The sequence below is a fragment of the Eucyclogobius newberryi genome, unplaced genomic scaffold, assembly GCF_026437365.1.
Source record: "Eucyclogobius newberryi isolate DKJ021-1_F unplaced genomic scaffold, fEucNew1.0.hap1 SCAF_6, whole genome shotgun sequence".
Taxonomy (NCBI): Eukaryota; Metazoa; Chordata; class Actinopteri; order Gobiiformes; family Gobiidae; genus Eucyclogobius; species Eucyclogobius newberryi.
This window is the reverse complement of record NW_027316278.1, coordinates 16405425-16420805: the sequence shown is the minus strand read 5'-3', so window position 1 is coordinate 16420805 and position 15381 is coordinate 16405425. Positions and strand designations below refer to the sequence as shown.

General features: G+C 39.5%; 1 protein-coding gene across 1 annotated transcript; it reads right to left on the bottom strand.

Moving 5' to 3' along the window:
• Positions 1–1530: 1530 nt before the first annotated feature.
• On the bottom strand, positions 1531–6378 carry adra1aa (adrenoceptor alpha 1Aa). Its single transcript, XM_072433699.1, has 2 exons — positions 5042–6378; positions 1531–2416 (listed from the first exon to the last, which is right to left on the bottom strand). Exons 1-2 carry the CDS (start codon positions 5925–5927, stop codon positions 1893–1895), a joined length of 1410 nt encoding a protein of 469 aa, XP_072289800.1. The 5' UTR covers positions 5928–6378; the 3' UTR covers positions 1531–1892.
• Between the last annotated feature and the right edge of the window lie 9003 nt (positions 6379–15381).

Here is a 15381-nt window from a genome sequence, read left to right as displayed (position 1 = left end):
TATTTTTTTTTTTCTTTTCTTTTATCTATTATGGTAGCATGAACCGTGTATCATGTATCGTATCATGAGCCCTTCTACTGACAGACTGGCTGTAAAGATGATTTCAGTTTATTTTTTCACCATATTTTTACAGCAAAAACAAAAATGTATACTTCCTGATCATGTTGCTTCACGCCTGTTTTATAGCCCACTGCACGTTCACCACATTATGTAACCTGATTCCCATCGTTGTCATTATTGTTTAAACAAGTAAAAAATAAAAGATCCTAAAGAGACCACGGTGAATCTTTGTCTTTCTGAACAGTATTTGACAGTGTATGGCTTTTGTAATGAAACATCTCTAAATCTGGTGGATTTTAAGAGGCTTGGGACTGATCAGGATTGAGGTCAACAACCACAAGATCACGTAAAACCCATATTAGTGTATTAAGACAGCCAGCTGGCACATATACAAGGTACAAGAAAATAGGTAATCCTGCTCTCATTTAGGGGGGAAAAATACACATTCAAACAGCAGAAGAAAACAAATGTCAAATTTATTGGCGATGAGGTGGAAGATGGAAGGTGGAAGAGATTTTCTTACTGCATGATTATTGTACAATGACACTTCTTGTACATTTTACATCTTTGTGCAAAACATAATAACTATGATAACTATCATATTTTGTAAATAAACCTGAAGTGCATAATAGTGATATAAAAGAGTAAAGTTAGAGCATGTTTCTACAACATTTATCGTGTAAACAAAATGTTCATTGTGGCATATTACCACGTTGTGTCAGTGCAGTAGAGTTGCAGACAAAAGAGGGAATAACTCACATTACAGAGAACGTAAACTCATTTAAAGACTCACTGTTACTTTCTGGTGGGGTATTTGCTCTTAACTTGTCTCCATGGGGATGATATTGTTTTGCCAAGAATGTAACGCAGTATTGCATTAAATCAATTGTTTTATTCTTATACAAGTATTTTATTGCTCAAATATAGCTCGACATCAGGCATTCTTACCGCCAAGGGGCTCGTCTCTATAAAGACTGAGCTGTAACTTGGATTTTTGCTTTTCTATGTGAATATAGATACCGTACATTTACTGTGCATGCAAACCAGGCAAAGCAATAACATCACCATGGGGACGAGCAGTTGGCGTACCTTCCATCAGAAAAATGAGCGTACCTTTAACTGTTTTGCCTGTGAAATGTATAGAGCACAATGAACTATGGACTCATATTAGTTTGTTTGGTGGGATCATCCTCGTGATGTCAATTCATCAACGTGTCCCATCAGTCAAGTGGACCATTCTGATACAAAAAGCAAAAATGAATAAATAACAAAAATACAAACTACACAAAGCAGTTCTGAAATGGAATCCCCTATTTACACGATCAATACACAACATTTTGTCCAAAACAATTTACGCACAAGGAACGGTTTCCAATGGTTTTAAAATTTAACATAATATGTCATGTTAAATGTCATGATTTAAATTAATTAATCAGTGAATCAGCTTTACGTATGTCACATCTGCAGCTCGTGTCCAGGAAGTCAAATTATAAACGTCACTAAAACGCTTGAACAAGGGAAAACTACCGTAAGTAAAGCACCTTTTATTCTTATTTTTGTGTGTGCAAAGTCATTAACATAACTCAGTTTTAGCGAAATGTGTAGTCTTACCTGTCATATGCACTTCAACTAATGTATTTATAATGTTCTTTTGCAGCATTTGAGGGCCATAAATCATGATATCTTTCCCTTTTTAAATAGAAAGTGTGAGGTTTCCGGTCACAGTTCAAAGCGTCCACATGCACACTGATCACAGCTATCGTCTGACATAAGCCAAGAAAAGTCTGACCTTGAAAATGGAGTCATTACAAATAGATGAAGGATTAAATTCATTATACTGGGTCTCCTTTCTCCGACAGAGAGAACTGGTGGATTTTGATAGTGGGAAGATTTCTGACTGCAGGGTTTTTGGTACAGTTTGTCTCCGGTTGGACTCCCTCCTCACTGAAGAAACAGCATGTATGGTGAATGCTTTTACTACATAATTTGGCCACTTTCGTTCTTTTTGTCTCAGCCCGTCCTGAAGCACTTGTGGGACTTGCAGAAAACCCCTTCCAGTCTCTGCTGTCCCTTGAGGAAGGGGTCCTGGAAAGGGCAAGAGAGGATGAAGGGCTGAGGCGGGACGGGGTGCGGTTGTTGTCCAATCCGAGTGAATTTGGTCGAGCCTGGGGACCCTGGGTTAGATGAGGCTGTCTCGGGGTCTCTTTTAAGCAACAGAGTAAGCTCTGAAAGGCTTTTTTGAACTCCTGGTTGGAGCAAGGGTAGATGATGGGATTAATGCAGCTATTGAAGTAGCCCAACCAAAAGGTGATCTTGAAAACGGTGTCTGAGGGTCTGTAGGCAGGAAACATGGAGCCTGCATTAACAGTAAACAGAGACAATGGTCAAAGATATCAATCATGCAACCACAATTAAGTAATCATTATGGACTTTCTAAAACCTCATTTAAAAGCCATTATTGCTGTTGTGTTCTGAATCCTTGGTACAAATAAAAAAAAACTTTAAAAACACTATCGGCAGTATGACAAGAACGTCTCACAGATCTTTTTGTGGCAACAAAAAATGAGTCACTGCATACACAGTACTTTGTTCAGGTGATTATGAATTGATCCAAAATGTCAGTTAACGTTTTTTCTTGTTCTTTTATACCAACCCCTTCATTACTGTGCAGATTAATTGAAAGGAGCTGTGAGCGCGTTTCTTAATGAAGATGCGGAGAAAATGACTTAATGACAACATTACATACACAGCTGTTTGTCACTTGGGGGAGATTCATGTCTTACATTAAAATAATTAAACAGCTCACCCCTATGTGGCTTCAATACATTCCATTTTTTTTTAACCCCAGAGAAGATGCTATTAATCTTTTGCTGCTGCTGCTGCTGCACTTGAAAAATATGACATCAAACCAGCAAGGAATACAAAACCAATACATTTTATACTATGCCGAACAGAATATTAACGTTTGCAAAGCTCATACAAGGTCATATGGCACCTTTAGATAAATGCAACGTTTCCCAGTAAATGTGGATATTGTGGAAAAAAAGATTTGTTTTGTCAATCTGATAAACAGCATGTGTTGGACTTGTGTGTTATCACTTCCAAAACGACATAGTTCCATTGAAAAGACGAGCTTGTCAGACTAGAGGAGAAAAGGAAACTAAAAATGTATAATCTAATAAATGTTTGTATTGCTTATGAAACCATTTTCAAAGGTGCAATTCTGCTTCAATGAATTTGATTATTTCTTTGTGTGGATCTTGCGGGGTTTTAAGACATTCTGAACCATAACATTCTTTATAAACATAATATTAAAAACCCCTGATTTAATTATACCATGATATTTGAATAATTGGGAGAAAGGGCCAATTACACAGTTCTTTCTATGCATCTCAATATACATATCCAGAACAATGCTCTGCAGCTTCAATCTAAAAACATCATAGTCTGACTGCGCTGGTACCATTATTATAGTATCGTAATGGAGATATGGTAAGCTTCTTTCTCAGTCAGCATTGGCCTCCACAAAATGGTATCAGCTCTATATATAAGTGCGTGAGACCGTGCCTTAATGATCATGCATGCTCATGCATCCATTTCACACACCTCACATACCAACCTCATTAACACGAGCTTATATTAAGTTACAGTATATGATTCAATTATATATATACATCAACACTTCAATCAAAATCCTTAGTTTGAAATAAGTTAAATTCTGTCCTTTTGTTTAGACGCAAGGGAGCGTATGGTGCTATTATTAGAGTGGCACTAATGGATATTTCTACCTGTCGGAGTCAGAGCAGTTACAAGGCGCAGCAGGTCATGCAGAAGCTGGAGTAAAGAGTCACTCAGGACATTCAATTAACTCTGACAAACAATTCAAAGTCAGCTCCACTTAAAACATGAATTACTGGATGCATTTGCAAAATTAATTAAATTACATTTTTTCCTTAATCACATAAAAGGATTTTGATAGTGAGGTGTCTTGAAAATAAATAAATAATAAGAATTAAATTAAATTAAATGTACCGGTATGTGAAGAGAGTGTTAAGCAAGAGTTCTAGTTACACATCTACAATAACAACAACTATAAGTACCACTAATTCTACTTCTACTACTACTACTTGGCTGCAGTGAGACAACAATGCCGCTCTTCTGGGGCATGTCCAGAAATGTGCATCCCTTCACAATTGTGTCGGTTTGAGCTTCTCTTCAGTTAAAGGAGTCACGTCTAAATTCTCAATATTTATAGGTAAATATTCCTCTTGTAGAATATGCTCTTATATTGGCCAAATCTGATATATGAAGAAGCATAACTGACAATTGCAGTATCGAATAATCATATAAAGTTAGATGTTTTCAGCACAATAACATAAACTAAAACATATACAAGCCTTTTAAAATTAGATAAAACATTTTTTTTTATATATTTGGGAAACTTTAACAGAGGGGAGGCCTAATTCGACATGCGAGGGGACACACAGACCACCGGCCCAAGTCTTTAAGGGGATGAATGTGAGAACTCAAAGATGTGATTAAACCATTTTAAACAATTATAATGATAATGATGACAATATTATGTGTAAAACAAAAATGGTTATTTACCCCCAATATTGCAGCCTCAGCCCTGTTTTTAAAAACGTTACTGTTACTGCTAATACTAAAGTATTACTAACATTGTAGATTGTAGTATATAAAATATAAAACAATTCTTCTCAAAATGCTGCACATAATGTGATTGTGTACTTCATTTTCCACCTGAAAAAGAGATTTTGATCTCAATAGATTTTTACCTGGTAAAATGAATGTTAATAAATGCAATTATTGATGAATAACTGTTAACTTCCCACTTTAAAATAAATTACTATTATTAATTTAAAGATATTTAAAAACGACTTAACTACTTACTTTATTAGATTAAAAAGATTCAAACATAATTGTATATGCACTTGACATCCAGCCTGTACTGTATACTCACCAATTGGCAGCGCCAGAAAGAAGGGGAGCCAGCAGAGCACGAAACAGCCGACCACGATGCCCAAAGTCTTTGCAGCCTTCTTCTCTCTGGAAAACTTCAGCAGCCTGAGAGCAAAGTGCTTGCTGCTTCTGAGCGCTTCATCTTCAGACACTGTGGCGTTGCCTCTGTGCATCCGGAGTATAACATGCTCTGAGTGAGACTTCTCTGTCTTCTGACCCTCTTTCAGACCCCGGCTCTCCCTGTGGGCGACCACATACACTCGACAGTACATGACCAGAATGATTGCCAACGGGAGGTAGAAGGAGCCCACAGCCGAGAAGATGGCATACCCCGGTTCCTCTGTGATCTTGCAAATTGTTTCATCCTCTGGGGCTGGCTCTTTCCATCCAAACAGAGGTCCGATGGATATTATGACCGACAGCACCCAAAGGAGTAACACCGCCAGCAGCGCCCGCCGCTTTGTCATCATTGCCGGGTATCTCAAAGGGTAACTCACTCCAATGTAGCGATCCACTGAGATGACACACAGACTCATGATGGAGGCAGTGCAGCAGAGCACATCCACAGCTGCCCAAATATTGCAAAATACTCGGCCAAAAACCCAACGGTCCAAAATCTCCAAAATGGCAGAGAAAGGTAGCACAGTGGCGCTGATGAGCAGGTCTGCCACAGCCAGGTTGACAATAAAGTAATGCGTGACTGTCCTGAGGTTTCTATAGCACACCACTGAGAGGATGACCAGGATGTTTCCCACAACCGCAAACAAGATCAAACCTCCAAGCACGAAGCCCAAAACCACAGCCTTGACCACGTTGAGCTCGGCGACAAACACCTGGCTGTTATTGCTGTTGTTGAAGGAGTGAGGAGTGAGAGGTGCCTGGGTCATATTGTTCAATAGCGGTGACCATGTATTCCCATAAACTCCCTGTCGACTAAGTTAAACCTAAGTTAAACAGGCCTATTTGTTTTCAGGACGAAAAGGAGAAACACAGGAACATCAGGACATTGACAAAACGTCATTTAAGTAATGATCGCATTAAGTCGCTCTTGTCAAAACATAATTTGAATGATGCTGCTCCTAAATGAGCCATTATGCGGGCGATGCATCAAGAAAAATATAAAAAGTGTTGGAAGCAGGAGTTTCATATTCAACATAAACGTAAAAATGTAGGGACAATCTGGTAATCCATCTTGCAAACATTACCTGGTGTTAGCTAGTGATGCAGACGGAGCAAAGAGACATTGTCAACTCAAAGACAGATGGGGCCAAATAACCAGCTTTCCACAGCTTTGGATCGACAAAATATAGTGTGCCAGTCCATTTTCCCCCAAAAATTTAAGCAAAAAAAAAAATCACTTGATGGCAGGAGAGCAGCCGTCCGTGGTATACTCCAGATGAAAGTAAGGGCAATTTGTGGAGGAGGAGGAATCTGCAAAAATAACATAAAAAGATGAGTGCACCATGGCTGAAACATAAAACACATTTTTTTTTGCTCTTTTCTTTTTGTTGTATAGGTTTCCTTTGAGCTTTGTGTTATTATTAAAGATTGTGGGCGACTAACTGCACTTGCTGTCAGATCAATGTGACCACCGCCTCATCGTGTGTTTATCGACTGAGAGCTATGTGAGGAGAGAGGAGGCAGAAAGCGTTATTAGAACAGACCAACGTTCTATGGCAATTGTTTGAACAGTGACTTATACCTTTTCTTTTTTTGGAAAGGATCTGGCAGACAACATTAAATGAACAGAACATAATACTGTATGTAGTAGAACTAGACGGTCATTTAAGTCAACGTTTTGTCATGGGTGCTTACATAATAAAACTAAAACAATTAAAACACATAGGACTGTGAAAAATAATCAATGAATACAGCATTAAACGTCCTTAATCAGAGGTGAAAGACGTTTGATTTTGTCATAAAAGATAGATGACCAATGAGCTTGTCAGTGTCATGCGTCTCTCAAATAAAGAAATGGGATTGCTTGGCTCAGTCTGAGGTTGGCCTGAGGTGCAGGAGAGGGAGCGGTGACAGAGAGATCTTCTGTATTTGAGAAAGAAAAGACAGAAAATGTCTGGTTAGGCTATATACGAGTTACTATCTGCAGAGTCTAAAGTGATACATGAGGGAAGAAATCTAAAATCTAAGACGTTCTTATGGAAAGGCACACGTTATGCCGCAGTGTCGTGAGTTCGAATCCTGACTCCAATGATTTACTGCATGTCTTCCCCTTTCTCTCATTCCCCATTTCACCTTGTCCACTGCTGTCTAATAAAGCCTACGGACAACAAAATCGTTAAAAAAAAAAGGAACATAACATTCAACCAGGCCTCTTATCAGCTGTATAATCAGTCACATCACCCTTCCATCTGAACCAATCAACTAAAGTAATTTACAAAAAGGCTCTTTCCTCCTCACCCTTGTCATCTCCTACAGAGTTTCTCCCTTCTGTCTCTCTACATGAATATTCAATAAGCTTTGCACCTCATTCTTTTTTGTTTAAACTCCTGGTAAGGTGAAACAGTAATGGCACCCTAAGCTTGACCTTCTTGTCAGTTAAATCAGTTAACAAGTCAACAAGACCTGAGAGGTAAGACTTAATCAATGCATCTGTTTTACTTATGATTCTCGTCTCATTATCGTTGTACAATGAGACTTACTGGCCCTGGCATGAGTTGTATAAATGTGCACGGATCAGCTACAGGCTATTATTTCTTAGCCTGAAAAACCTTCTGTTGGAACTGATTAATTTCATTGTGCATGTTCTTGAATCCTTTGACTTGGAAACAAAATGTCCAATAGCCCCACACAATGTCCCACTTTAAAATGTTATCTTGTCTGTGCTGATTACAGGCATTCACCAAATGTTCATTGGAATAAAGGTTTTTTGGATTTTCTAAGCTGAGCTAGGTTTACCACCCTAGGGAGATTTGTAGTCTGCATTTCACCCATGACGCTGGGGCAAACTGTCACCTGTCACTGGGCACCACAGCACAGCACCCAGGGACCCAGCTGCAGATACTGAGCCTGACCCAAGAAAGTTTTATCTACTGTGCATGTTTTGGATTGATAGGGGAAACTGCAGTGCCCAGAGGAAACCCATCCAGGCATTAGCGAAAAAGACCAACTCTGCACAATTGTTATTGTTGTGAACAGAGCGCGCAAACCACTGTACAGCCGTTTGACTTACATGCCTGAGACTGATATGTGAACAGATGATTGGGGCATTATGTAGTCCCCTCCAGTCCTCAGTCCCCTCCCATCCCTGTGCTCCTCGCGATTAACCAGTGGCTGACCTTTTCATCCACGCTTCAGCGTCCACTGCACTCTATAGTGGATGTACAGCTGTTTTGCATGCTCCACAGGTTTGTATTTCGCCGACAGACACGCTCCTGTCCAGGCTTATATATGCTGGCATTTATCATCCATCATTATAAATCAGCACTTTTAGTAGCACGGAATCCCACCTGCTCATGGAAGAGACAGAGAGGATGATGTCTCCCAGACAACTGTGGGGTTAATGTCTTTATTTATATTGGACAGGCTCATCATCATTGCTTAAAATGTGTGTCTTTGTTTGAATGTAACTGAAAATAAAACTTATGTAAATGTATCTCTCAAAATTGTTTATGCATTATTGTTCACAATGCCAAATCTACATTTACAATGCAATTAATAAAAGGACCGGAATGCTTCTTCCTTAAGTTATTCAGTTCCAGTCTTCATGAGCTCATCTGTGGGAAATCATACAGTGGAAGATAAATACACTTGACACTGTAGGCAGCCGCATCTCTATATTGTAAATCTTTTCCTTAAGTAAGTATAATTACAAAACCACCACCACTTTTCCCTCCACAATGAAATATAGTTCTTCTTTCATTATTCTCGTTCAGGTCGCAACAAGACAGGCGTTTGCGTGACTGTTATTTACAGCATATATTACTGAAATAGAATATAACAAAAAGAAAGTATGTTAATTTGTGCGGTCATATATGACAATGCGACCATAGATAACTGCATGTGAGAGCTGGCTTTGTGGTACAACAGTAAAATGTGCCTCAATGTCTCTAACATCTACCCAACACAAATAAATCTCTCAACACATTATTTGGAAAGGCTGGGCGCAGCTCATTGTCCATTGCTGAATGTGTGGCAATCTGAAAAGAACATGTTGAGATGGAAGTCGATATAGTGAAAACATAATGAAACGTGCAATCGAGACTTTGTTTGACAGCTGTGAAATCCAAAGAGCCACAGTGGTGAGGGGTAATTCCCAATCTTATGAGCAGTGGCCCTGGAGGCTTCGGGTGATAATCTCCACGGGAAAGTCACAGGCAAAGATGTGCAGTGCCAAATGACTCTTACCCAATGAGCTAAATTACTAACAAGCCATCTATTTATAAAATGAATGGTGTTAGCCCTGAAGAGCTTCCAGAGGAACTGCTACTTCAAGAGAATGTCCCATCTCATCACCAACTGCACCAGAGTAAGAGTGAGGCTTATAAGACTTGAATCTGCTCCCTCTGGACACAGGCACGGGCACAGAGGAGGGACACTGTGATGCCCATGGCTGCTGGACACTGATGAGTCTTTTGTTCTGAGGGATATTACTACCCTCAAAAGGCCATACAATCTGCTGACCCAAATGGACAAATCCTCCCATTGATACAAAGGAAAGTGCAGTAAAATTTAAATAATCTATCTTCATTTTCATCTTCCAGTCTATCCATCTATCAATTCAAAGAGAATTTAACATATTAGATAATGCTGGCGAAACAGAAACATTTAGAAATAATAGAGATAAAAGGATATCCAACCTGTCTGAATACAAGTTCAGCGCGCCTTTTTTTGCTTTACCGTCGTCTCACGCGATAGAAAACAGAACTTACCCAACTTTAACTTTATTTTTCACATGCCATCTTCGTAGTTAATCCACTCTTGCATTCGAAAAAATATACTTTGCAGATTAAAGTGCAGGAGAAAAGCCAAAGTAACTCATCATCGTGAAAAAGGCGCGTCTTCTGTCCGTGCCGCTGCCCCTGTCAGGTGTTTGCGCTCCGGTCCAAGTGTGATGTTCAAATGACTCACTGGATCTCACTGGATCTCCTCAGACCGCGCGCTCCCTTCGGACCCTCCACCCATTCACGAGCCTCCCATCACTCCTCACCTCAGCCCCGCGCGCGCGCACACCTTCCAGCATCATCCCTCCTCCTCGTGCGTCATCCCAAGAAGTCTCTGTTCAAATAAAAAGCATGTCATTTTATCAGGAGAGTTCCTTCTGAAAGCCGCGTTTGCTTTGACAGATGATGATTCTTCAAACACTTGCGCTGAAATATGTTTAGTCCGAGTCACTGTGGGTACATACTGGAAGTGCGTAATGCGTCCTTGCGCTCAGCCAGACTCTGGACACTATTAATCACTATCGGTGACACATAGGCTACTTTGTAACTCAGGGCTATTGAGACAATGCAATTAGTCTGAGCACGAGGCTGTCACTTACCATTATTGTTGTAGTCGATTATTATTTCGATTGGTGTTCTTTGAGACTTTTAAAACACATTTTAACCAAATAAAGGTTTGAAATATAGTGACGGAAGGCTTAGATAGTGAATATTTACAGATAATCATTTTTATTGATGAACGTAAGAAATTGTTGATACTTGATATTGTATCATTTTTATTTAATAATGCCTCCATCTTAGTTGTAAAAGGTATTTTCTTATGTGTTTCAGATCATAATAATGATTACAAAAATATTACTGTAATTATTTTTCAGAGTCAACTTGTCGATCATTGATTAATTGACAAATCGTGATGACTAATGATTCATTATTAAACACTTTTGTGGTGACAATGCTTTTTAAGGTCAGATAAATGTATTTGTACATATCACTCATGAGTTATGGTGACACGAATTACATTACATTACAAAATAAATTGATTTGATTTGATTTGATTACAACTTTCATCCTAAACCATTGTGTAAAGGTTGTCATTTGACGTAAGTGAAGTTCAGATCTCTTGTCAATGTAATATAAGTCTAAGCCGTCCGGCTGCCAATACATTTTCATTGGATTTTGTTTCGTTTATGTGCATGCACTTTTGGCTGTTTTTCAAACATGACAAGAAACATGGCGCTCCTCCAAACTCGCCCATGCACATGTAAAAAATATAAATACACAAGGTACTGGCCGTCTGTGTCCTTCCTCATACTGAGCTTAAAGCCGGCTTTAGTCAGTCCAGATGTGCACTCTGTTTCTGTGACTGTCCACACATGCAAAACATTAACACATCTGTCAACCTGATCTTTTCAAGTCTTTAATCCGTCAGTGTGCATTAATATTCTACTCACAAAGGGCCACAATGTTCAAATTCTGTTTGTCCCAGAGAAACTGTGGTTGCCAGGCGGCCCTCTAATACCTTATGTTTGGTGACTGATCTCAGTGCTGCAGACTGTTTTTGACATTGCCATCCACTTAACTTGAAAACTATGTACCTGAAACTCCTGCCATGGACACATTAAATGAATACCTTTGGAGCATACTTATGGTGCAGGAAAGAAGGCCATTACGGGGAAATGGATGACAAAAACTGGACCCAAATTATTACTGACAGGGAAAATTACTTAATTTGAAAATGAACCTTTGGACTAAAATGAACACCAAATGTCATGTCATTCTTTTATTTATACATTGGATGTTTTTGTGTTATTTATTCAGTTATTGTGTTTTATTTCTTAGTATTAAAATGAAGAAGAAGAAGAAGAAGAAGAAGAAGAAGAAGAAGAAGAAGAAGAAGAAGAAGAAGAAGAAGAAGAAGAAGAAGAAGAAGAAGAAGAAGAAGAAGAAGAAGAAGAAGAAGAAGAAGTGTTTGTCCTAGTTCAAAGCCTGGATCAAAGGTGTTTCAGAAACAGATATTTGGATCATTGAAAGCAGAAATCATAGTTTCCTCACTGCATGTATGGTCACATTTCAATCAGTTTAAGTATTGACTAATTTACAATATATTCTAAATTGAAGCAGTGAAAGGGTTATCTGAATGTTTGGTGATAATATGGAAAACAATTAGCCATTATTTGGAACAATACCTGGTCAAACAACACTCAACACCCGTTATTTTTGGCAACCCTGTTCAAAGTGAATCCATTTCAACTCAAATTATTGAATTATTTAGAGAAGTTGGGCCCAGCAGTCTATTATTCCATAAACAAGCTTAAATTATAGCCTACATTTCCATTATTTTGAACCCTCTCTTAACAACAAATTCTTGATGTTTAAAAGTTTCTATTGATTTTGTCTTCCTTTGTAATACTTTTTTTTCTGGGCATTTTTACATTTGAGAAATAGGCTTTTTTCCCTCTTCTGTTCCCAAGTAAATGTTCGTAAGGAATGATCCAGTTTTACCTTAGCTGGTCCTAAGTACCACAAACTGTTGTCTAGAATGGAAGTCTATCATCTCAACAAACTCTCCCTTTTCCACTGGAAACGCTGCGTGAATATTAACAGTATGTGTCATATTGCACACTTGGTCTCGGAGCCACAGTGGTCATTTCATAATATAAAAATGGAGCTGACATTGTGGAATAAATGCGATGATCTTCGTCTGTATGCTGATGACTGTCCCCGGAGTGTCCGAGGCAGTCCGACACCCACACACTCACTCATCCGTCCAACCTGAGCCCGACACCTAGAACGAGGACTAAAGAGGAGGAACAAACGCGTCATTATACTCTTGTCGGCTGCAATAAAAAGGTTACACAAAAATTAAATGGTCCTCCACAAGCTGCACAACGCACGCCCCACGTTGGTGCCACCGTTTTCAAATGAATCATTGTCAGACGGGGAGAAAAGTGTTTTCAATAACTCTAATAACGTGTCCACAGACTGATGTAGCTTTTAAAATAGTCCAGAAAATTATGTAAATGAGTGGGAATTAATAACACATTTATTTTTCATGTGGAACGGCAATGCAGTATGACACCGGTTCTCAAACTGTTGTACGCGGGCTCCTCTGCGGTTTAAATACTTGCTCAAGATAAAGTCAGTTGACGACAGATTTTAGTCCTTTTTTAGACGTCTTTTTGCCATAGTTGAATAGTCCCGGTTTGGACCTGGTTTAGACCTGGTTTAGGCCTGGTTTAGACCTGGTGGTGCTCGGAGGGCCAAATATACTCTTAGGTGGTGCTTGGTGTGAAACGTTTAAGAACAACTGCAGTCTGATATATATATATACACTAAAGATACTTACCAGTACTTCAGAATTTTTTTAAACTTTCTCTTACAAATGTTACTGCTTTCTAATTAGGATGGATTATGCCTTGTTGTGATTAAATGTGTGGATGTAAATGCTTTATTTTTCCCACATCCCACCCACACTTGGTATTGTTATCATATTGCTTCATAGCCAATCAATCACCCTCCCGATACACGGGCCCAGCTGTGTCTAAAAATACCACCCTCAGCTCAGTGTGTGCAGTATTATTTTAAAGTTTGCCTAGCACCACCTGAGCACCACCCACATTTGGCATGATATTATTTCATGGGAGTTGGTGGCTGCTCAAAGTGTGCTAAAGCGGCATAATGGTTTGGCCTTTTATTGAGCTCAGATTGATACCTTGTGTCGCAGTAATGAAGATCCAATTATCCCAGCAGAAAGAACTCTGGTCAGAACAGCGCTAATTACGGTCTAAACGCTGATGTTTGGAGTCATAGCAGAGGGTTTCGTGGGTGAGGGCGCCGAGCTGAAAAGGGTATGCACATGCGAAAAGCCTGACGCTGCGGTCATTATAGCATGTGGCTGCACAGGTACCGTGCACAGTGGGCGTGCACCAATCACCTCTTTAATAATTCATATGTGGCATGAGCAATGTTAAAGCGAATCGATACTCGGACACTTACAATGACAACACGCACTTTGTGAATCAATGCAGGGACTGTTGCCGTAGTTCCAGACCATCGGTTCAGACACATGAACCGTTTTTGGTTTAGTTGTCACGGCAAATCACGAGCCGACCCCAGTAATTTGCTTGGGTCTCCGATTCGCAATAAAACTGTGTGTGAATCTACTTTGCGAATAGATAAATAACCTGAAAGAAAGGACAAAGACTACGTGGAGCATTAGAAATAAACGTTCAAATGTTAATGGTAATATTTCTTGTAAAGAGCCAGAGAAAATGTAAGTGGCTTAAGGGGCTAATGTACCAGGATGAGAAATGGTAAGCAGCATTAGCAGTGACCTTGACTCCGAGTACTATTTACGAGTGAGGAGAGCCGGCAGGTATGAGGGAAGGATGCTCTGTAAAAAGCACATCGCATTCACTGGTGATGCAGCGGTGTATCGGCTAATTAGAGTCACCGATACAGTCACACATTGATTATCTGAAGGAATGATACAACACTGGCACTAATAAGAAGGCACAGGTCAAGGTTGGGGCCCATACATAGCCTACAAACTATTGCAAAAGCTCAAGAAAGCAGGATTCATGACTCGTTGAAGCTGTTATTTGCGTTAAACATGCATTTCAACTGGGCACCATTAAAATGTTTGTTTTTGACTCTAAAAATACCTTGTTAGTCAGAACAAAATGTAGATTAACTACTGGTAAGTCTTTTCATGAGGAGCACTTCCAGCACTGTGATTCATTACACAACATACAAGTAGAAAAACAAAGATCTTTCTCTGAAGACTAACAGCCCCAAAACTATGCAGATGGCCAAGGTCAGACAGGCAAAGGCCATTTGAGGAACAGATGTTTGTTTGTGAGGCACATGTATGTACAGTACAGGGCGCTTCTGGCTCATCTTACATAAACACATTACATGAAGAGCTTTTGTTTTGAGGACAGTGTCCAGTGGTACCATTGTCATTGCTTCATCTGAATTCAGTGCATAGAGATGTCCGAGCAACAGGACAGTACAGGGGTGGAGAGTGGTTGCTTATACCGTTTTTATATTAAATAACAATAGTAGCCTGTAGGTCTAAATACTTTTCTTTCTTTGGAGAGGTTAAGGCCTATATTTTGGCAGATCCAAACCACGACCCAGCTAATCTGGTAATTGTGCTATATTTTTCAAAAATGTTTTTCCTCTGCGGAAATAAATCTTTGGTATTCATTTGCATCAGAGATGGGCTTGGTTCACTTTGAGGCTGGTGTGAATAACGCACCGGGAAATGAACACCTCAGTCATCATGACAGTCTTGATATCCTGTCCAGCTCAGACCGTAGACATGTCCGTGTGTGCGGTCTAGTATTAACTAGTATTAAGTATGTGAACTGCTCAGCAGCGCCCTCTTTTGTCTTTGTGAGCGTAATACACCAACAAACAAGAGTTTGTGCGCAAG

What these genes read in the sequence shown, in the direction of transcription:
- adra1aa (XM_072433699.1), bottom strand. Translation starts at nt 5,927, where the DNA reads ATGACCCAGGCACCTCTCACTCCTCACTCCTTCAACAACAGCAATAAC. An exon ending in CTTTCTGGCGCTGCCAATTG is followed by an intron (nt 2,417 to 5,041) that starts GTGAGTATACAG and finishes CTGTTAATGCAG; the next exon opens with GCTCCATGTTTCCTGCCTAC.